This window comes from Apostichopus japonicus, chromosome 16, assembly GCF_037975245.1.
Source record: "Apostichopus japonicus isolate 1M-3 chromosome 16, ASM3797524v1, whole genome shotgun sequence".
Lineage (NCBI taxonomy): Eukaryota > Metazoa > Echinodermata > Holothuroidea > Aspidochirotida > Stichopodidae > Apostichopus > Apostichopus japonicus.
The window spans coordinates 45,339,303-45,362,642 of record NC_092576.1 but is presented as its reverse complement, the minus strand read 5'-3'; the positions used below and the strand labels follow the sequence as shown (position 1 = coordinate 45,362,642).

At 38.5% G+C, this 23,340-nt stretch overlaps 1 protein-coding gene and 1 long non-coding RNA gene across 13 annotated transcripts in view; one reads left to right on the top strand and one right to left on the bottom strand.

The window, feature by feature from the left end:
- The first annotated feature begins 847 nt into the window (after positions 1-847).
- On the top strand, positions 848-21,852 carry LOC139982226 (uncharacterized). 9 transcript variants are annotated; one of them, XR_011798047.1, is made up of 9 exons: positions 848-1,096; positions 2,129-2,213; positions 3,331-3,408; positions 4,196-4,279; positions 5,059-5,166; positions 5,917-6,112; positions 6,831-7,063; positions 19,411-19,631; positions 20,155-21,852. It is a non-coding gene; the product is annotated as an uncharacterized lncRNA (long non-coding RNA). The 9 variants fall into 9 exon arrangements; XR_011798050.1 differs by lacking the exon at positions 848-1,096 and adding an exon at positions 19,201-19,322 and having other exon boundaries at positions 2,077-2,213; positions 6,831-7,077; XR_011798052.1 differs by lacking the exon at positions 3,331-3,408 and having other exon boundaries at positions 849-1,096.
- Positions 21,224-23,340, bottom strand: part of LOC139982221 (uncharacterized) — a 23,580-nt gene continuing 21,463 nt past the window's right edge. For all 4 annotated transcript variants that reach the window (XM_071994860.1, XM_071994861.1, XM_071994862.1 and 1 more), the window contains 3 exons: positions 23,064-23,145; positions 22,070-22,310; positions 21,224-21,363 (listed from right to left, as the gene is read on the bottom strand). In XM_071994860.1, the coding sequence (XP_071850961.1) occupies positions 21,342-21,363; positions 22,070-22,310; positions 23,064-23,145 (345 nt within the window). In that variant the 3' untranslated portion in view covers positions 21,224-21,341. The remainder of the gene's footprint in view (positions 21,364-22,069; positions 22,311-23,063; positions 23,146-23,340) is intronic.

Here is a 23,340-nt window from a genome sequence, read left to right as displayed (position 1 = left end):
TGTAATTTGTATATTCGATGGTGTTTTAAGAGAGTAGCTATTACTCGTAGTGTACTCGCAAAGACGTTTTTTAGTGTAGTAAGGGCAGTGGCGGAGCTATGAGTATTGGTCAGGGGGACAAGCATGGTCTGTAGGGGCGCTTTCGACACTATCTAAGCGGAGCGCCACCACAGGTTGGCGCGGAGCGTACAGAAATATTTTGAGTAAAGATACTCCCTAGATTGCAGGAAATGATCCTTTCCGGGCCTTGCTAATTTGCAGATAAACGGAGAATAAATAGGTGTCGTCGCCATTTGGTCGAAAAATTACACCAACAGAATATGGCAAATGTCAAAAGGTAGATGAGAGCGCAATAAAATAGTCAATAATCGCAAATAAGTAAAAAGTAGTGAAAAGCTGAAAAGGGCGCCTGCAGTCCATTTGAGTCCGTCAGGGGGCATCCGCCCCCTGACTGTATGGACACTCCGCCACTGAGTAAGGGGATATTGGAGAACTGGCTGAAATGATGCAAGTCATTGGCCTAAGACGAAGTTGTGTTGCGCTTACCGGTACTCACACTCATTGCTTCCACTTTTCACGGGGCGTGAAGACGCGGTTGGGGTGACAATGTGGTCTATAGCCAGGGGACGGGCCGAGGGTCCCCCAGCATTTACTAAAATTATTACACCTATATAGTATACGTGTGCATCGGACAGATCGACAAGAGTATGCATTGAAAAATGGGCAGATGCACGTTTCGGAGCCTTGGTAAATATTGGGGGGGGGGCTTATCATGCATTTGCCCCCTCAACGTTTTCATTGGGGGGCTGAGCCCCCAAGCCCCCCCCCGGTTCCGCCGCCACTGTATCCATGTAACTAAACTGCAACATGCAGCTACAACCAGTTGTATAATTACAGCAAGTTTGTGTTCCCATAATTTGTTACCCTTTCGGCGTTCTATAACGAACAACTTCGAACGAACAAAAATTATTGTTTTTTTACGTCATAGGCCAATGTTTATGTTTGTCTGTATTGTGCAATTGTACTTTATCTCGGTACTATGGAAGATACCCCTCTATAGCGCTTTGATTAGTGATTTGTGCAGCTTGTAATATATGTAAGTAACCATTAAGCTTCACTTTCACTTAAAACATATTCGCTTTTGCTCTTTCACTCGCCTACTGACTATGCCTGGCCGCGTGATTTTTTCCCCCAGGATGGTTGTGGGTAATTAACATAAAGTCGGCGTGTTCAATGCATTCCTGTACAATGCGACTGCTTAGTGTATACAAACCAGGCCTAGCCTACATCTAGACTAGGCCGATACGGTGATATTAGGCTGTGTACAGATACTAGTTCAGCGAGCATCTACGCTACGCACAAGCGTAACGGTAACGGGTAGTGCATTTACAGTACGAAAAAACAGGCTGAATTAGCATAGCATCTGTAGCGTTAAGTTAAGTTGACACTTGGCTAGTGTCTATAGTAAGGAAGTCTACCGTTTCAGGTCCTAGTAGAAACATTCAAAATCAAATGTCAAATATTGGTTGGCCTAAGTTAGGTCTAGCACAGTTACAGGATAAAGCCTATCCCGTGCTAGAACTAGAATATTTATACTTTGCGATTGATTAATGTGTATACTGCACATTAAGATGTGTTCAGCTCTCATAATGGGAGAAAGTGGTTGGGAGAAAGGCTTCAAAAGAAATTAATGTACACGTACGTATATACTGCACTGTAATATGGCTGGCTTTTCTGATAATATTTCTTCTCATCAGCTTGTATCTTTATGAGAAGTACAGTAGAAGTGTATTTTTGTTTTTGTTTAGTATAGATGTGTACAGGATCATAATGGCTCACAAGGTATGATGTAGGCCACTGGTGGGATGACTATATATATGTACCTGTATCTTTATGAGAAGTAGAAGAGTGTTTTTAGTATAGATGTGTAGGGTATAGGTCTATAGGATCATAATGACCCATAGGGTAAGCTGTAGGGCACTGGTTTGATGACTCTAGATATAATATATGTTATAGATGGATTATCTTCTTTGAGAACCCAGTTTTGATGTACTGTTATGTAATTCTTAGATGTGTTCTACCATGTTTATGTCTGCAAGTATTTTATATTTGCACTCTTGTATTGCAGCACAGCTAACTTAGACTTACATGGCGAGTAGTGGAGAAGAAAACTTAATAGAAGGATGCATGCCAGATCTTAAGTCTTTGAACTAGTAAGAGAACAATACATTGATTTAATTGGTTGTTATGAAACCTACTTAGGAGTTACTACTTGGTGATATAAATTACACAATATCCAGTACCATGATACTGTTAACTGTAAGTCATTTCAAAGCATTGCAGGTATGAGAGTTAACATGTTAAAATCAATAAGTTTAAATATGTGCAGAGTATTTAATTGCTTAAAGTACAAATTATTCCCTTCTGAATGTACACTTTTAGAAAAATACTGACATACACCACCTGCAATTGTTTAGGCCCTCCCTCCCTGGAACTGACTTTTCCTTTTTAATACCTCCCTGCGGTAAGTTACACTGCCCTCAATTAACATGTATGTGAAGTTGTGAACGTGATGTACAAAAAGCACCTTGAATGTTGCTTTACAGTTCTGTAAGTTTCAGCAAATATCGATAGACCATGAAATTATGTTTTCGGCCACCTTTATTTGCAACCATATTTAATCTGACTAATGTTGTATCGTGTACAGTTTTGCTGTACTTTTATAACAGGTGGGCCTATTTGAATAACCTTTGGTCTAGACTATGTTAGGTTAGCTTGTGCTTATTTGAAGTATTGCCATACACATAACAGAAGGGCCTATATGAATAATGCTATGTTAGGTTAGCTTGTGCTTATTTATTGAACAAACTGGGCTGGTGCTTATTTGTGCAATAAAAAGGTTCACTGCGATTGGGTACTGTAGTTGTTAGCTTTGGAGGGCGCATCGGGACTGGAGGGTCATCACATGTTATTCTTTAGTTTATATTTAAATAACAACAATACAGTACCTATGGGTGAGCGGGGAGGGGGGTTGATAGGGGAAACTACCTCAATGGGAATGCAGTCATTCTATACTGTCATGTAATACTGTTAATGAGGTAACAGTGGGAGTTCTGTATGATCATCACATTGAACCAATGGTTGTACTGTATGTTCCTTTCTGTCAGTGTGAGACACCGTACTGGTCCAAAAGACACATTGTTGGTAATTTGTTAGCCAATCCTTCTCATCTTAATCAAGCTGAAAATTTGTCCAACAATTTCTTGTTTTGCATTGGTTTCCATTTTATTGTGGATCTTTTTCTCATTCATTTCTCCTCTTTTTTTTCAGACTGTTGAGAGCAAGCAGCTAGAGGAGGTTTTCAACAGCATATTTCATACCATACTTTTCTACAGAACCACAGGAAAGGTACAGGAACACTTCCAATTTCATTTCTGTGTGTAACATGTTATTACTGTACTGTACGCATATAGTGAAGTGTCTGTACATGTACTCATGTTACAGCAATGTTTCATGTACGGAGTTACACACTTTGTAAATAACACAGAACCACAGGAAAGGTACAGGAACACTTCCAATTTCCATTTCTGTGTGTAACATGTTATTACTGTACTGTAGGCATGTAGTGAAGTGTCTGTACATGTACTCATGTTACAGCAATGTTTCCTGTACTGAGTTACACACTTTGTAAATAACACAGAACCACAGGATAGGTACAGGAACACTTTCCAATTATCCATTTCTGTGTGTAACTTGTTCTTACTGTACTGTAGACATGTAGTGAGATGTCTGTACATGTACTCATATTACAGCAATGTTGCCTGTACTGAGTAAGTTACACACTTTGTAAATAACACAGAACCACAGGAAAGGTACAGGAACACTTCCAATTTCCATTTCTGTGTGTAACATGTTATTACTGTACTGTAGACGTGGAGTGAGATGTCTGTACATGTACTCATAGTGCAGCAATGTTGCCTGTACTGAGTTACACACTTTGTAAATAATACAGAACCACAGGAAAGGTACAGGAACACTTCCAATTTCCATTTCTGTGTGTAACTTGTTATTACTGTACTGTAGACGTGTAGTGAGATGTCTGTACATGTACTCATATTACAGCAATGTTTCCTGTACTGATTTATACACTTTGTAAATATTACATCCGTACATATCCTTTAAATTGTTCTTGCAGTTTCACTGCAAACAGGAAGGTGCTTTCCTCATCGGTACGGTTGGTGTGGTGGAGACTGATTGTGACTTTGTTGATATGACTTATGTAAGTAAAACATTCATACATGTTTTATTATCTTTGGTATACATGTGTGTAAAAGAGCTATATAGTTGAACACAAATTGATCCTTCAGATGTCCGTTGCAACCTCCATACAATTGGGTACGCCATATATCCAGAGGCAGGGGGTGGTGGTAGGGTGGTGGGGGCATATTCCATCTCCACTTTTCAACACCACAGACTAATTAAAAGTAGATATTTGCACAGCCCTTGTGTATATCTAATCTTAAGACCTAATTTACAGCCTAAATATCCCTCATAATGCACAATTTGCAAAACTAAAAAGTTAATTCTGTTTGGCGGATGATCTCCAGATCCCCCTACATATAGATATCGATAGTCCACTTCAACGACCTCACAGTCACATTCTCCTGTTGAACTAAATCTTAGATCCACAGTCAGGCTACAGTTTAACTGCATGCAGTAGTGTTAAGACTTATAGATTAATACATTATGAACCAAACATGCAATCAGTGCATTAATGTAAACTGTTATCCAAGATGGCAGAATTAAAACCAGATTTGTGGTTGATCTATTCTGGTAATGTTATGTTAGCAAATTTACCTTACACATACTCATCAACATGAATTTTTGTAAGATCCTTCTTTTAGAACAAAAACATAAAGAAACTCTAGTGTCAAATATGTACTCATAGTCATATTGATTCTGTTTGTATTTATACCCCAAGTCTGATTGAAAACCACAAAAATAAAATGTATTTATATGACATAAAATTAAAAAATCCCTCAAATTTCCCACTCATAGGTCAGATGCAACTCCCCAACTTTAGACAAAAACCTCCGACGAGTAGTCTCAGCATTTAAAGATGTCTTACGATCCACAGATGTCAACGCAGGTCTCCAAAGTGGACAGGTGGGTTTCTCTGTTGCTATGACGACTGTATTAAAGTTTTCCAGCTGTAGGACTCGACTCAGTGATGTTGGCATTGGTGGTGAAACTCCATCAAATTTAAAAAGCAATATGAATTAAAAGTTAAAGGTAAAAGTCTCAATCAATGGAGATAAAGTGCCTTGCCCAAGGACACAACATAATGACCAGTCTTGGCAAGACCTTCTCACATGACTTTATAACAGTTAACCGCTGGTCATTGGTAATTTGTCACACCCACACATCCAAGTTACATGGTACATGTGTACATGGAGAATTCACGTTGGTGTTAGGATGAGCATGAATACGAGTGTAACCCAAATCTCAGAATTGTACTACTAACTGTAATGCAAATGTCCTCTTTAATAAAATCAACAAAGAACCAAAACCATAAATTGAACAACAAAATACAATAGTTTAAGTTGAACTACAGATTGACAAGTCTGGTTTCCATAGCAACCATATCCTATCCTAACTCTAAGATGGCATAACATATTTGTCACCTCCTTTAAGTTAAGTGAAAATACTTGCAAAAAACCCTCAATTAAATGTTAAAGCCAATAAACAAGATCAGCAAAAAGAGTAACCGGCAAATCTACTTGAGCATAAAATTACAGTTAATATGCCTTCTGCCTTAATACCTACTACTGGATATATAACTGCAACAACAGTCGCAAAACTCGGTTAATTCACCTGTAAAGATAAACACTCATGGAGCTTGTGTTTTTGTTACAGGTTGCTGAAACAGTATGGCATCTATGCTGAATGTGATCGGATCAATGCAGGACATTGTCAGTAACAATGTCAGAGCAGAGTGGATATCTCTTCTGAACCAAGATGAGTAAGATGGTACAATCATCAAGAAGACACCATGGGTCAGTGTGAATTTCTTGAAAGAAAAGATCATTCAACAGCTTCATTGACTAGACAGGTACTGTGAGGATATCTTCATGATGATAAGGCAAAACAATCCCTTCCCAGAGCTGGACTTTTTCCCAGAGGTAAACTTCTGGAGTTTGACTCACAAAACTTCTAGCCACAAAGTTCCTAAACTACCCCCCCCCCCCCTGCCAGAGCCAAATCCTCCTCCCAGTTTAAAAAAAAAATGAGCTTTTCTAAGGGGGATTTTAAATCATTCTTAGTATATGATTTATTAATTATATATTTAAAGAGGACATTTTTAATATGGGAGTCAAGGAGGTTGTCTTTTAATATGTTTTTATTGTTGCAATTTGAGGAGTTCAATGTTTTTTCTCGGCACTGACTTCTGTTAGTATATTCTTTTTAACAGTGTTTTGCATTGACATTAAGTTTTGGTATTTTCCCAATTTACTGCTGTAAGAATATCACTATGCATAACATTTAAACAAAACAATTTAAAAGAAACCTATTACAGACGCTTACCAAATTTGAGTCTGTAGAAATACCACTATATATAATAGTACAAACAATAACAAAATAGAAAACAAAAACATCTCCTAGAATCGTACTAAATTTTCTACTGTTGGAATACCACTATTAATACAATTAAAAGCAATAAGTTATGACACTTTGGGAAATATTATGAGCTATGAATTCAGCTGTTGATTAAATGTCTGCTCATTGAAATTGACCCATAACAAGTACTTTTTATGTTTACTTTTAAATAGACTAGAATCTTCTCAAGTGGACATATTTGATTCCCGCTGATGAGATCTGGATTAAAGTTGGATGTGACTAGCAAGGATGGGGGAAACTTTTAGCAGATTTTCCAAAATAGCTGATTCCACCACAACACTGTTGTGGTCACCATATTTCCAGCTGATGACTCCAGAGCTAACTTCAAGAGAGGGATGCAACAACACTGTGAACAACTCATGGAGTAACCCAAAGTAAAGTGGAAGTAGTGAAGCAAATGTAAGTTTACATTTAGTCATTAAGAAAAGGTACTAAACTTTGACTAGAGGTGGCAATCTAACATGCCTCTATAGGCATGGTCCTCGGTTGTGATTTCTAAAGAATCACCACGCCCTCCGAAGAATTCTATTGTATGGGGTATTGTTAAGGTTAGGGTACGTGGATTTGAACAATGGAAAATACAACGGGGTCCTCAGTCTGAATACATGTAATACAAACATGTGTGCGTGAATGTGTGTGTGTGACACTTTAGCTTGTATACACGATAACTCAACAAGGGAATGACCGATCATTACCATACTTGGTGAATGGGTGGCCCATAGTGACTAGATGAACCCTATTTATTTTGGTGCTCATATCATGAATATTAATGAGGTCACCGGGTCAAACCTGTAAAACTCCAAATTGCAATAACTTGGCTACTATTAGTCGTAATTTCGTCAAACTTGGTATGATATTGGTATATAGTCTTCACACACTGATGTGTGTTGCCATTGATATCATGCATATTGATGAGGGGGCTGGCTAAACAATATTTTGGTATGAAAAGTTTGTATGCACGATAACTCAACAAGTGAATGACCGATCATTACCATACTTAGTGGGTGAGTGGCCCATAGTGAGTAGATGAACCCTGTCAGTTGATTTTGGTGCTCATGTCATGAATATTCATGAGGTCATGGTGTTAAACGTAAACATGCCCAAATCGCAACAACTTGGCTATTATTAGTCGGAATTTCGTCAAACTTGGTATGATGATATTGGCAGATAGCCTATACACATCCTGATGTGTGTTGCAATTGATATCATGCATATCTATGAGGGGCAGGCTTAGCAATGTTACGGTATGAAAAGTTTGTATGAATGGTAACTCAACAAGGGAAAATTTAAGGCACTTGCATTTTTCAGCGAGTAGAGTTCCGAGTTTACATTACTAGAACCCTTTTCAATACAATGTTTTTTCTTCCTCATTGTATGGGTTATAAAACTTCCCAAATATTTTATCTTATTCAGTCTTAAGGTAGCATACGCCCATTAAAATCCCCATTGACTTACACACTAAATCACAAAAGTAATGCCTTCTCTAAGCCTAGATAGAAGTTTTACTTGCTAAGCGCTACCCATCACTGGATAGCTGACAAGTTGGCCTTTCATGGCACCATCAATTTTCCGTACCATGACCGTGAAATTTTTTTGCTACGAGAGCCGGAACTTTTCGTCACTTGTCAACAAACCTCTTACTCGGCAGTAAACAATCTTCGTCCGCTGCTCCTGGGAGGGCTAAACTGGTCTAAAATTGCCTCAAGTTTACCCAATTTTTTAACCACATGTGCTTCCGTTCATGCTCTTTAACATCCAAGCCACAAAAAGCTCATCCTAATTGATAACATGGCAAAAAAGTTGTTCTCCTGCTCCTAATTGGTACTTTTCCTGAAGGAGAACATTTGCCGCGGTTTGATATAGACGCTAATAGGAGTATGCCACCTTAAGTGAAAGTTGAAATTTTTAAACTCTACTTTAAACCTCTTTTTATGACAGTTTGAGAAGTCTTGAAAACCAGAAAATACATAACTTAGACAATGTGTTTTTATATCTGTCTATTTGGTGTCTCTTCATATTGTGCCTCATACAAATTGTACAGGCCAAATGCACAGTGAAATACTGAATATTAAAGAAGCAAGTCTCCACTGGTTAGCATGTTCCCTGGTGTTATAAAAAGCCATCCTTAAGCATGAATGTTGAGTACTGCATGTCTAAAGTGCTTTATGGTTTATAGAATGTGTTTTAAGCACAGTAACTCAGTTTGGTGCTACTTAACCCGCCAGGCAGGAGAAATGTTCCTGTGTGACAGGAAACTTGACAAAACTTTGTTTTCCAACCTCTCTTCTTCCCTCTGAAACCTTCATCAATCCCAGCATCCAGTAAACTTTAGAACATGGCTGTGGCCCTGAGTTGAAAGAGAAAAATGTACTTGTTACTTTGGCACTATTTTTAAAAGTAATTTGAGCAGATTTTGGGGCCAAAAAAGCTCAGGAAAACAGTATGCTGTGCTCAGATCTGAAGTGAGGGCGCTGTTCAAACAACGTTCCCAGAGCCGTATATAGAGAGAGTTTGGCCAACTGGCGATTTGTGACGTCACACGCAAACCATGGGCATCAAAATAGGTCCAGTTGTCGTTACCAGTTGCGCGAAACACGAAAACACCACACACAATATATAGCAGCTTTGCACACTGTGCTCGTTGCGAACAAACGAAGCGACTCAGAATGTCAGATTTTGACAGGCATACGAGGAACAAAATGGATATCAGGTAACGAATTAGAGTATGCGTTAGTTAATGACATTTACGTTTATCTTCACACCTGAAATGCATAGAAAACTAGCTGAAAACCTGTCATTACACTTGTTTATTTTACGCCTCATACTAGTACTAGGCCCTAGTCCTACTTTAGTCATACAAACGAAAAGCACACATCACAGTCCTGTCTAGGCTAGATTACAGACGCACAACTATAGCATCAGGCCTACATTAATAGATCCTTCAATTAAATAGAGTAGGCCTACACATAAAATGACAATTTATGCTTCACTGATCTTTTCAGGTTTGCCAAAAGTAGTTGTACCAGAGGTCATTGTCTTAAACTCCAGAAGTTACAAAGTAGGATTAATATTCGGCATAACTTTTACTCTAAAGTCTAATACAAGGGTTGTGAATGGATGGAATGGTTTGCCGGAGAAGGTTGAATTGCAAGTAGTGTGAATGGGTTCAAGAATACTTTGGATGAGTACATTAAGCATTGTAATTGGGTATGTCATTTGATGTCCTCGGTTTTATTCCTCTCATATAGCCAAGGGTCCTTAATGGGGACTTGAGTGTCTCTCCTGGTCTTTTTTCTACTAAACTAAACTATATACTTGAGTGTAGGAGTGAGCAATAGTTGGGAGTCTGTGGGCAAACCTAAGACTGATATTGTGGTGTTAATTTCTCAGGAATGTAGTACTAGGCTATAGTAGGTGCAATAGATTGAATGGGTCTGTCGAGAAAAAAAAAACCTGCAACAACTGAATACTGGTATATGTTGTAGCTTATGTATTTTCCATTAACATATATACTATATGGTCATGTCCTTAATTAAGGTTTCATGGATCACACTGACATAGTGTGCCTACTTGTCAGTTCTGTCAACTGAGCACAGGGCTGATGACATCATTCAGTTTGTTATTATGCAGACAGCAAATGGCCATAATGAAAATTATTAATTGTTACTTATTCTTCATACTGCCCTTACTGGCCTTACCTGAACAGTGATGTACCAAAATGCAAGAAGTCGTTAAGCTTTTCATTTAAGAATCGTTTCAGCCTGTCATATTTCAAACATATGATTGGCAGGTTTCCACGTTACATAGCTTATCAAAATGGAGCTGTTCTGTAAAGCAAGAAAATCACACATATGCATGCATACAAACACACTCATATAACAATTTCTGAATATCTTTTCAGCTGCCCAAAGGTACTGGAATGCAAGCTCTGTTGGGTGAATCAAACAACCCTCATTGTACTCTTTTATTATGGTCGGCTTAGCTGGAACCAGCAATGATGGTGATGTGGATTTGACAGTACCTAGACAAGCATTCAATAGCTGCTTTGTGTTGAACTGGGTTCAATTTGCTCAAGGCCATGACAGGATGACAACTCGACATCAGGATGAATTATCTGTTGCAGAGCTCTATATACCAGGCAGTTGTTAAAACATCCATTGGGTGACCCTCACAGTCTACCAGGCACTGCATCGCAGAAGCAAAATGAAGTGTGTGTGATACCTTCATCTTATGAGAGTGGGATGGTGTAAGTGTGGCCTCTGTCAATTGGCTTCAAGTCTTTGTTTTCTTGAAAGCTGAGAAGATCTTTCAGTGGTTTCACACTGACCTCTGTACTTGACAATTCATGTGCATTTGCCAGCTCAGGAGGAAGCCAGATTTTAATTACATTAACCAATGCTGACTTTTTTTTGGACATGTGGTACATCTGCAAGGAGGTGAAGGAAGCAGTTGGAGTTGCATGGATGTGGAGTCTTGTTGATAGTCTGGCAGTCTTATCCACAGATTATCCCAAAGCTTCTCCCTCCACATTGCCACATTCAGAACTTATCATATTGATAAACTTGAAAATTACAGGAATCTAACCAAGCACCCATCAAGGGAATTTGTTTGTATAATTATTGAAAGCTGTGACCTTCTGATGTGACAGATTAATGTGAAATATAGGGCAGTAGATTACCTTGTAAATGAACCTTGTCATTTGTTTGATTGTATCTAATGTTTGCAAAATTTAAAGTTGCATGCTACCAATTGAAACATAATTCTTTCTCTATTAATGGGATATAAATACTTCTCCGTAAAGGGTGTGAAGACTCCCGCACAAAGAAACGTCTCATGCCCGTTATCTGACCTAGTTTCGAATGCGGTGTAACAGAAGTGTTAGACACCACCATTGATCCCAGAAAATACACACACAGCTTGCTACCATCTGTAAATAGACATTATTGTACAGTCAATACAAACATCACGGTCAATACCCACAACACAGTGCACAGAGCAGCGTGGACATCTCAGGTCTAGATAAAAGATAACAAGGTATCAGGTTTCATTACTGTCTGCATTTTGTAGCGACACAAAAAAAACTTCACTTGCAAGCAACGGAAAGTAAACTTTTTCAGAGCGCGGCATGCGGTTTAGGGCGAGTCTTCAATACCTTTAAATATACTGCATCGGTTGTTGTCACTTGATCATTTGCTTGTGTGTGAGCTAAACAGCTTAAATAATATGTAAAAAAATAATACAAACTTTCAAATTGCCAGATATTTACTTGCTCAAAATCATTATCCAATCATGATTTGTTGCTATCCTTGAGTCCATTATTCAGATGATGAGGCAGATTCCCTTCAACTCTCCATGATGAAGGTAAAACCTTATATCTTAACCAACTGCCATTGAGTGTCCATTTGAAAGTTTCAAACACACAAGTGCATTGATTAAAACAAAGACTTTATTGCTGTGGTTGCAGGAACTGGGTTTCAGTCTAATAGTCACTCACCAGGTTCGTCTTTATCACAGTCTGCTAACTGTGGCTTTTTTATGTTAGGAGTTTTTCTTCAGAGCACATGTCACCTTTGATGTGTAAAAAAAGTCCTGAAATTCAGGGAGTTAAAATTTACTGTCTAAAGATAATTTTAAATGATTTTTTTTAACTTCAATCGTCAATGTGGGTGTCAATTAGGGGAATAAGGAGTTACTGATGCAATGAGTTTCTGGCATAAGTGCATTTATAATGTGTTAAAACTTGAAAGGTGTATCATACTGCATCCCCCCCCCCTCTTAATTTGCACTCCGTTGGAATGCACAGACAGTTTTGCTTTTTAATGAAATACCAGTTAACACTAAATTTTCAAATCAATTCAAGTCTTGCTTTAAAACAGTCAAATGAAACCGTGCATTGTCCAAGCTAGGCCTACGCAATATTTTGAACATTTCTTTATCAACATGTGGTGACAGGGCTCTTAAGATAATTCAGATAATGCAATAAGCATAACTAAGGCTAGGCTACCAGTACCATAATAAGCCTTGGCCTAGTGGTCTTTGAAATGTAGCCTAGGCCCCTGCTACTTTGATAAATGATAGTTGACTGCATCCAAATTAAACCAAGGCCTAGGCTATACTTTTGAAGAAGAAAAAATTAGGCTGAATTAATGTTAGCCTAAAAAGGCTAGGCCACACAAACCAAGATCATTTAACCATTTGGGCACTTGTTTATGGCATACTAAAAAGGGTCTATATAATTAGGCCTGTATGTGTACACAACCCACAAGTTGCCAATGAGTATAGACCTAGCCTAACTAGTTTAGGCCTAGGCTACTTTGTTTTCCTTAGGCCTAGTTTAATTGGGCCTTATAGTTATACTGTGCCATATTATGTAATGTGCTATAACAGTTGTAGTAATAGCAAGAATGGTCCAGGTCTAACTAAGCCCAGGCTTAACTTATGCTTCTGGCTCAACTTAGGATTAGCGCTTTACGTTATGCCTAGCCCACCCTTTTACATTAAACTAAAAGTTATACTTTTTTAGGCTAGGCATAGCCTAGACATACAATAACTAGGAATTAGGATAACTATATGTGCGACTGAAACTGCCATGCCTATGATTAGGAGAGCTGGCATAAGGAAATCGAATTTGTGGATCGTAAAACGAGAGAGAATAGCCATGAATGTAATTACAGAAACCAGTCTGAACGTAAAATTCTCGCATTGCTTGTATATTACTCATATTACACTATGGCTATGGGCCTAGGCTACAAAAACTTTTTTCATTAGATCTCCATCTTGTTCTTTCTACTTCCAAAAAATTCCTCTTCTTTTATGGTCAGTCGGGAAATCAAACAACAATATCCATGTTCTGACCGATTGCAGCATCCCCAGCACCATTTCTTTCATAATTTCGTACTTTTTTCGTGTACACAAACGATAGTCTATACACTGTGAGTATGCGTGTCGCCTGCTAAAAAGTTTTCAAGTGGACCTATTTTACCACCCTGTGTGGGCGTTTTCCCTCTCGACCAATCCAAATCGGTTACATGGTTGGCCAAACTCTCTCTATATACGGCTCTGAACGTTCCCAAATCGTTGTAGTCGATCATATTGACTAGTTTCTCAGTGTAAATCTTATAAGATATCAGTCCGTGCACAGCTTTTCAACTGCTTAGACTTTCAATAATTGCTAACAAACAAAACTAGTGAATTAGCCACTGGAAACTATTTATTTTTAAAGGATGACATAGGAAATACTATTTAAAAGAATGGGTAGAAGGAAAGGCATGTATCGTAGGCGTGCAACAACCTTTAAAACAGGTAACAGGTTCGGTTTTACAGCTTGTACAGCTGATGAAACTGATGCCAATTGCACTGGTGATATGCCTAGCCCTTTTGATACAGGTGTGGCAACTATGTCCTCTTGCAAACCTGCATATAAAAGGCTCAGCAAGGAAGAGTATGAGAGGGTAGTTAACTCTCCTGTCAAAGGACCTGAGATATTTTCATCTCAGTCCCAACAAACATTGTACTCAGGCCTACTAAGTGCCAGGGTGTTCCAGGGTGGTACTAATATATTACTCTCCCCATTACGCAGGATGATTTCACCCAACTAGTATGTAAATGTGTATGCGTGCTTAGAGCAGCAGACGACACCCGTTACCTAGCAATAACCGTGCCTGTAGCCTAACGTGATAGCTATATTCCCGTCAAGCAGCATTACGCTCTGCTGCATGGAGAATTCCGTGGTTGCACTGAACTAAACATTTCCCCATTTCTATAGTCACTTATAGCAAGTAGTAACAACGTTAGGCCATATGAGACAAAGCTTGCCCCTGGAGCTGTATTAATAAGTAAGATCTATTATGTAGAAGGCCTGCCTTCATTCAAGAGAATAAGGTTGAACGTTAGCATATTAGCACGATTGCGTAGGCCTGAAGTACCAGTACCTTCTTACGCCGTTAGTTCCCATTTATTTATTTATTTATTATTTATTTATTATACAAAATTTCTATAGCGCCTTATCCAATCAGAAATTGCTCTAAGGCGCTTTACAGTAAAATACAAACAAACATGATATACAAATATATAAATCGATAATGTAAGGTATAAAAAGGGTAGAAAATTTGTTAAATACCAACTGACAATAAATTGTATAAAAACTGCAAATGTAAAAGCGAAAATGATACAAACAAATTCTTAAAATTTAAAATATATATAAATCTGACAACAATTTTAAATTTAAAAGCGCTATAAACGCAAAAACGCAAAATGGAAAATGCGTAGTAATAATGTGACAAAAAATAGTATAGAAAACACAGTTAATGGAATGCAGATCTAAATAGAAAGGTTTTGACTAGTTTTTTAAATTCATCTATATTTTTGGCACACTTAGCTTCCTCCGATAAACTGTTCCATAATGTCGCAGATGAGTAATCGAAACGCCTGTTTCCGTATGTAGAAGTTTTAATGACAGGTTTGGTAAGTAAGGACTTGGATTCTGAGCGTAGAGATCGAGTAGGCTTGTATTTATGCATTAATTCAGAGAGGTAGATAGGGGCTAAACCATTAAGTGACTTATATGTATATAACAGAATCTTATAATTGAACCTGCAATGAATCGGCAACCAATGTAAGTCACGTAATACGGGTGTAATATGCTCATGTCTACGAGTGCGACTCACAAGCCGTGCAGCGCGATTCTGAACTCGCTGAAGGCGATCGGTTAGCTTGTGAGGCAGGCCATATAGCAGGGCATTGCAGTAGTCCAGTTTTGATGTCACAAGGGCATGGATTAAAGTCTTACATGCATCATCTGAGATATACCTTCTAATTTTGCCAATATTCCGGATCTGCCAATAACAGGACTTACAGATAGAGTCAACTTGATTATCCATGGTAAGATTGTGATCAAGATATACACCTAAATTCTTTACTTTAGGAACTGAACATATGGTGTTAGGTCCCATATTTATATACAAGTCTTGAATAGCATTACCCTGAAATTTTGGTGAAAATACAATGAACTCAGTTTTGTCCTGGTTAAGTTTCAAGCAATTAACCCGCATCCACCTGACTATATCTGAAAGGCATGCTTGGACCTTTAAAGATACATCATTCCAGGACTCAAGGGCACCAAAATTCAAGTACAATTGTGTATCATCAGCATAACAGTGATGGTTGATGTTATGGCGCTGAATTATTTCTCCAACTGGACGGGTAAACATACAATATATCAAAGGACCAAGTACAGATCCTTGTGGCACCCCAAATCTTAGCTGTTTCTCGTCAGATATAACATTATCAATTTGTATACATTGCATTCTGTCCCTAAAATATGATTTAAACCATTTTAATGAGTTTGACGCAATTCCAAAAGTATGTTGGAGACGATTAAATAAGATCTCATGATCAATAAGATCGAAGGCTGCCGATAGGTCCAACATGACCATCATTGTTTGGGACCTCTTGTCAAGAGCTGCAGCAATATCGTTATGTACTCTTAGTAAAGCTGACTCAGTTGAATGGTACTGGCGATATGCAGATTGGAGATTATCATGCAAAGCATTGGCATTTAAGTGATGTTGAAGGCGTATTGCAACAACTTTTTCTAAAAGTTTGGATATAAAAGGTAAATTTGATACAGGTCGGTAGTTTTTAAACACTTCTTTATTCATACCAGGCTTTTTGAGCAGTGGTTTAACAATAGAACGCTTAAAACAAGACGGCACCTTTGATTCAATCAGTGATTGGTTTATGATGGCGGTTATAATTGGCAGGAGTGCATCGACACATTGCTTCAATAGCCAGGTAGGTATAGGATCCAAGTTGCAGGACTTTGTTGGGGAGCTTGTAATTAGCTTCCGTACCTCTTCTTCGGTGGCAGGAGAGAAAGATTCTAGAGGACAACCACCAAAAATACTATCGTCTGCCATTACGTCTACACTGGCCGTGGCATCACAAGTATCATATTCCTCACGAATAGCTGCTACCTTGTTTATAAAGAACTCACCAAATTGATTAGCAAGACTTTCAACACATGTGTTTGATGGCAATGTGGCATCATTTGGTTCACCCATTAAGTCTTTGGTTAGACTGAAAAGTCGTCTTTGATCACTGCCACATTCCGCAATTTTGTTGCAATAATAGTTCCGTTTTTCTTGAACTAGAAGTTTATTAACAACTTTACATTGGTTTCTATAAATTTGCCAGTGGACAGTAAGACGAGTCGTCCTCCATTTTCTTTCAGCCTTTCTTCGTTCATGTTTTGCATGTCTGAGTGTGTCTGTGTACCATGGGGTATTGGGTCGTAAAGTAATTGTCTTGGTACATTCTGGTGCATGGCGATCAACTAATTTGCTCAAATGATTAATGTAGGCAGCCACTAGCTCCTCAACCGACTGATTGACATTCATTAAGGTTTCACAATGTTTGATGTCATCGATAAAATCAGGAACATTGATATCACGAAACTTTCTGAACGTTGTAACTTTGCGAATGTGATCTGGTTTATGCGTATTGATGTTGAGACTTACAGCGTAATGATCACAAGTCAAATTTCCATTCATATTACCAAGACATGCGTCAACAATAGATGGTGAACCATACAGTATGTCACTGTGTTCTCGGGTTATCACTACATCCAGGGTATGTCCAGCACGATGAGTTGCACCAACGACATGTTGTTTTAAACCATGGACATTTAAAAGTCTAGAAAACTTCTGTGAATCAACATCATTAGGGTTATCCAGGTGAAAGTTCAAATCACCAACGATGGTCACACGATCTTTCATGGCTGTAATACTTTCTAGATAAAGTGCCCATTCATCAAAAAATATAGAATTCTTGAATCCATTTTTAGAAGAGGGAGGGGGTCGGTAGATAACACTTAATGCAAATTGTAAATCACCAGTGCTGATACAGCAATCCATATGCTCAAAATGCGTGTAGAGATTATCCTTAGTCGAGGTGTTAATCTTTAGTGATAATCCAGATTTAAACAGCAACCCAACCCCTCCTCCAGTCTTTCCGGTGGAACGGGGGACATGCTCAAATTCATAACCCGTAGGGACAAGGTTACCTATTACAGAGCTGTCAGTCACATTTCCCAGCCATGTTTCAGTTAGTGCTAAAATGTCAATATCATTCGATACAACAAAGTCAGAAACAGATATTGCTTTATTGCTGATGGAGCGAACATTTTGTAAGAACACTATTAGCGGCTTGGTATGCTGGTTATTGAATTTAAGTTTATGATCCCTTTTTATGACATGTAAATTATTGCGGTGCGTTTTGATAGTTCTAACGTGGTTCACAAGCCTTGGTTTAATTACAGTTTGAATTTCATATTGCATATCATTATGGTATGTTTCTTTGAGTCCTGTAGGTTGCTGAATTAGATTGTTGGTAGGTAGCTGGATTAGATTGTTGAAATTTATCCCTGATTGTTTACCCTCATTGCTTTTGTTATTCCAATTAGCACAATCTCTATTTATAAGCACTGGTATGCATCTCCTGAATTTAATGCCAGCCTTTGTTCCTCTGCGAGTGGGTCTCCTGAATGGATTTAAATCATCTATTGTCCTTTTCCTTGGCTGAAAGCCCACACAAGACTTAACAGATTTCTCTACAGCAAGAAGAAACTCTCTTGTGTGTTTAATGGTTACTGCATGCATTTTCTTAACACTAGTAAGGATAGAGAGTTCAAGATTTTCTCACAAATATTTAGTGGTAAATCCAAGTACAAAAGTCACAAAAATATGTCCATATTTAACAGAATAACAAACACAACAAATACTGAAAAACACAGCAACTTTCCAAACAATATAACACAGGTTATTCCCAAAACAATGAGGAGCACTTTTGTAGAGCTGCCATTAGATAGCGCTGCATACCAATTTATATCCCATGTCCGATCCGTCTTGGTGCAAATCTTTCACGAAGTCACTTACACTGTTCTCGAACTGCTACAGAGAAATATCAGTTTGGTACCACCCTGGAACACATCACATGACCCTCCATGCATGGTACGCGCACCCAATTGACATGAATCCTCCAGATTCATTTACCTCGATGGTTATGTCACTAGTTAGGCCTAGAACCGATAAATGTTTCCTAACTTTGCTCATACTCTTAGCTAATTTGTTGATGGGGCAGCAAAATTAACATGAAAGTGCGGTCGAGTTAAGTTAATGAAGTTACTATTTTCCTTAAAAGTTGTGGCAGCACATGCCCCAGGAACATGTCACACAGACATATTTCATTTGGTTAGTAGATTGAAGGGGCCAATTGGAAGAGTGCACAACAAATTCAGAGGTGGTCTATTATTAATTTCCTAGCAGTTGTAGTGGCAAATTAGTGAAGTTACCACAAATCAGGGAAAGGGTGGGGGGAGGGAGAAGGTGGCACCTCACACCAGCTTTTCGTCATTTCCGCTTGAGCTAATTTCATAACCAGATTTTCTCAATCTAGGGAATGGATTCAGAAGTGGGAAAGAGTTGGAAACGAGGCAACATCGGCCTGTTTTATTTTCCTTTGCAGCATTGTCCCAACAGAGGCAAGAATTCTAAGAAGAGGCTACCCCCTCCTTGCTAGGGATGTTACTTGTAAGGAGCTTCAACGGTAGATTGCCCTTCAGAGGTGCCCCTTTTCTATTTTGACATGTTAGTACAGTATGCCCCAATAATTGAGGTCGGTATGAAGTCATTGAATTGGCTCTTTATTATTTGAACTGGTTTGTATTGTTTACAGGTGTCATTGTGGCCAGTGTGCTGTGATACCTACAGCAAGGGAGTGTACATGCTGCAGCGAAATAGATAAGTAAGGACTGTGATGGATGAAGAAGGTGCTGCATGCATCACCTTACCCCCAGGTTTTGAAGCTATGTGCCTGAACCCATTGTTTCTTCAGACAGCCTACTACATGTACCGTCAACAGTATGGTGGATGTGCACAGGAAAACAGGATCCAAGAGTAAGTATAGAATACATTATTTTTGTTGTATACCTTTATTCATTGCTCTGACCTGCTGTTGAAAGATGTAACAAAACAGAGGGTGTATTCATAGTTTAGTTTTGTTTCGTTGTGAAAGGAATAACATTAAGATATAGATTTGATCAGGAAAATTTGTGCACCATGTTCAAACCTGCTTCTGATTTGGTCATTTTGTCCCAAAACTGGTGTAATGCCCTTGAGGTTAACCTTATCATGCTGACTGACATAGTAGTCATTAACACTGAGCCATGGAACCAAATGCCACACAAAAAATGTCGACCACGCTTGTGCACGATCCATTTACAAATTTTAGTCCACGAGATACAATGATCAGTTTGTATAAATGGCATAGCTAGGCTAACTTTAGGGGAGGCAGATTTAGGGGCCAAGCAAATTCTGGAAATCATATAGAAATTTATTTAAAATTGACATCCCCAGATGGCTACCAAGCTTTTGTGTGTCTTCATCTTTTATAGCTGGTTTTCATATGATTATTTTACAGGAAATACAGACACACAGCATACAGACAACTTGCACGGATGAGCTAGCAGTTTTTAGGGAAGGAGGTTTGTGTTGTTCTCCCATCCTATGTAGTAAGGAGGATTAGAGAAGCTTTACCATCTGAACAGTATGAAGGATTTAAATTATGAAGACTGTGAGAATGTGGACTGTTTATGCCAAGTCATAGTATCATTTCTGCAAAGTTTTATAGAAACAGGGTTCAGTCCTGTCTGTTTTGTGGCTGAATGGTGAACATTTTGGAATTCCAGCTTACATTTTTCTGGTTCATGGTATTAACTGCAATCTTGGATGAAATTTTACATTTTCAAGTTTGGGAAGTACATAACAGTAATAAATAATAAAAACTCAAGTTAATTGTTTGTATGTATTCTCTCTTGTAAGCAAAGCTGTCACTTCTAGTAGCCTGCCAAATCTGGATGATTGAAATCTCAAATATACTAGGTTAAAATAGAAGAATAGTTTGAATAAAGTACCCTAAACCACTATGTCAATGGGATCTGGAGAGCTTAGGCTTTCATTTTAATAAAAGTGAAATGAGAATCAATCTGAAATTGTTCATTAATCCATGGAATATCAAGGTTACTTGATCATAAATGGGATAAAAAAAATCACATTTTATCCCATGCGGGGAACAAACAGCAAATTTCTGTCAATTCTTTTTGAGAAAAACAAAAAATTGGCAACATGTTTGAAACACCAAAGTTGCATACAAATATTAAGTCAGCATGAAATTTATATTTATGAAGTCTAAGCTCTCTACAGAGGAATACTTGTCATTGGAACTTTTTTTAAATATAATGTTATCATTTAGTTAGTTACAATGGAAACCAGATGTAAGTAAAACTTTAATGTAAGACTTTAGCAACTTCCCTAAAGGCTGGTAGTGACCTGTTAATTAACACTGCTCTGCAGCTGTGCCAAAACATCATGTGAACAGACGATTCACAGAGTCGATTGCTCCCCACTACAATGAAACAAAATTAGAAATTGGGAGGCCATCAACTATAGTACTTCAGCATAGCTTTTGAAATCTGCTTCGGTGTTGTTTTATGGCATCCTCATTGTTCGGATGAACATAGGAGCTTGCAAGTGGTGGGGGCTCTTTTCTGACAGGAACAGGACACTCATCTCCCAGAGTTCCACTTCTGCAGAAGTTGTTGCAAGCAGTCAAGAAGTTCCCATACATAATCTGTAGAATAGTAAAGATATGAAGAATAATATTAATAATAGTTCATAAAAACATACCATTTAGATAGAGGCATTGCAATCACTCCATTTCGGTCAATAGGCACGGCACAGTTGTCAGTCAAGTCTTTGGATGCCCAACTAAGGCGACAGCTGAGTACACCTCAATTGGTGTGGATACATGGTTCAGGTTTTACCTGATAACTTGTGCCTGAACAATTCCAATATATTTTTTACTGATTACAACAAAAACCCTACACCTGTTTGTGCACCTAATATTATGGATTATGTAATCTTCAGCAGGATGTGTGGTCATTGTCTCAGTAGCTTAACCACTGTTTATGTAGTAAAGTAAACATGTGGACAGAGTAACATCCTGTCCCATCCCCTTGTAATCCATGGTAAAAGAGTGTATAAGATGCAACTTTCACCATTTGTATTCAGTAGCAGATATCCAGCCAAGTGAAGATATAATATACTCTGTTAAACCCAACTACTTGTTTGTGCCTTTATTTCTTGTTCACATACAGCTGTGACAACTCTACCAGATACAGTATGTATATGCTAATTGAAGTAAAGACTGATGGCCTCACCACACATTCCAGACTGCCCCACAGTGTTAGTGTCAAAATTAATAGTGATCCTCTTTCCAGAAAGTTATGGCACCAATTGATTTTCCAGACTAATCTACTATCAATCTTGAAAATTACCTTGAAGCGTCATCTTTGTCATGTTCAGATGAGTTAACTGATGGAGTGTAGTCCGGACTACCTGCCGGTTTTTCGGTGTATCCCGATGTGGATGCCACAGCAGCAGACGGACCATCATCGCCACTGTGAGAGATGTCCCTGGTTGCTTTGATGGTGTTCTTGTCTCTGTTGGTCCAGTCAGCAACTTCAATGGTGGTATGGGGGACCAGTGAACACTGGACTTCTACATGTGTTACATTCACTGAAAATTAGAATAAATGCTTATTATACCACACACATACAGTAGCCTGCTCTTGGACAGGGGTCAGCTGCCTAGATGGTTCACTTATCTTTTCTGAAGGGAGCATATCCTCCTGCTTTATGTGGCTGCAAAATTATGGGCCACTCACACCAAACGAATTGCAAATGACTTCAGCTTGGTTTCATATAGTATAACTACAATGTAATCTCCCTTCTCTCAGTAACTATAGATGTAGCCTTTATATATTCCTGTGAAGCCATCAGGTATAGCCTCCTCAACCACTCTCGTCAGGCAGGCGGATATGATGGATAAAATACAATGTATATTATCCCATAGTCAGCCTGCCTGATGTGCGGTTTTAATTGCTATTTTGCTTTCAACGAGTACTGTTTCTAAAATTTTGGCCCCTGTACTCACTTCTGCTATAGAATACTCTATAGATGTATGAAAGTTTTCCATTCTTCCATGTATTACCCTAGCTTACACTTCTCTACCACATTTTCTCCCCCACCCCCCCTCCCCATCCATCACTCTATTAAAGCCTATTTATGGGGACCTTTCAGCCGTAATACTGCTGCCTCCTTTTTGTCTGGTAGCTTGCCCCCCATATACATGCCTCGATGTTTTACTGGTAAGATTCCTTTTATCCCGTTCAAAACTGACTAACTCTTTAATGCCTGTCACCACCCTCTCCTCCCCCATTTCCCAACTGTTTTCGGTAATATCAAGCACATGTATATAAGATCATGCTACCTTTAGACGGAGATGTACATTCTGCAGAATCCTGGCTTTGTATTTTCACTGCAGTTGCTTGGGAAACAGCTTCTAGATTAATCTAAGTAGTGAAAAATGGGAAAGAAAATAACAAGGAAGTTATGAAAGTTCATTTAAGAAAGCAGTTTGATATGTTTGAAAGTACCTGTCACAAGCGTTTTCTCTTATAACAAAAACTGCAGCCCTACCAACAAAAATGGCAAAATATAAGGATGTCATTTACTGTGCAACATATGAGCTATGACTTTGAGTATAT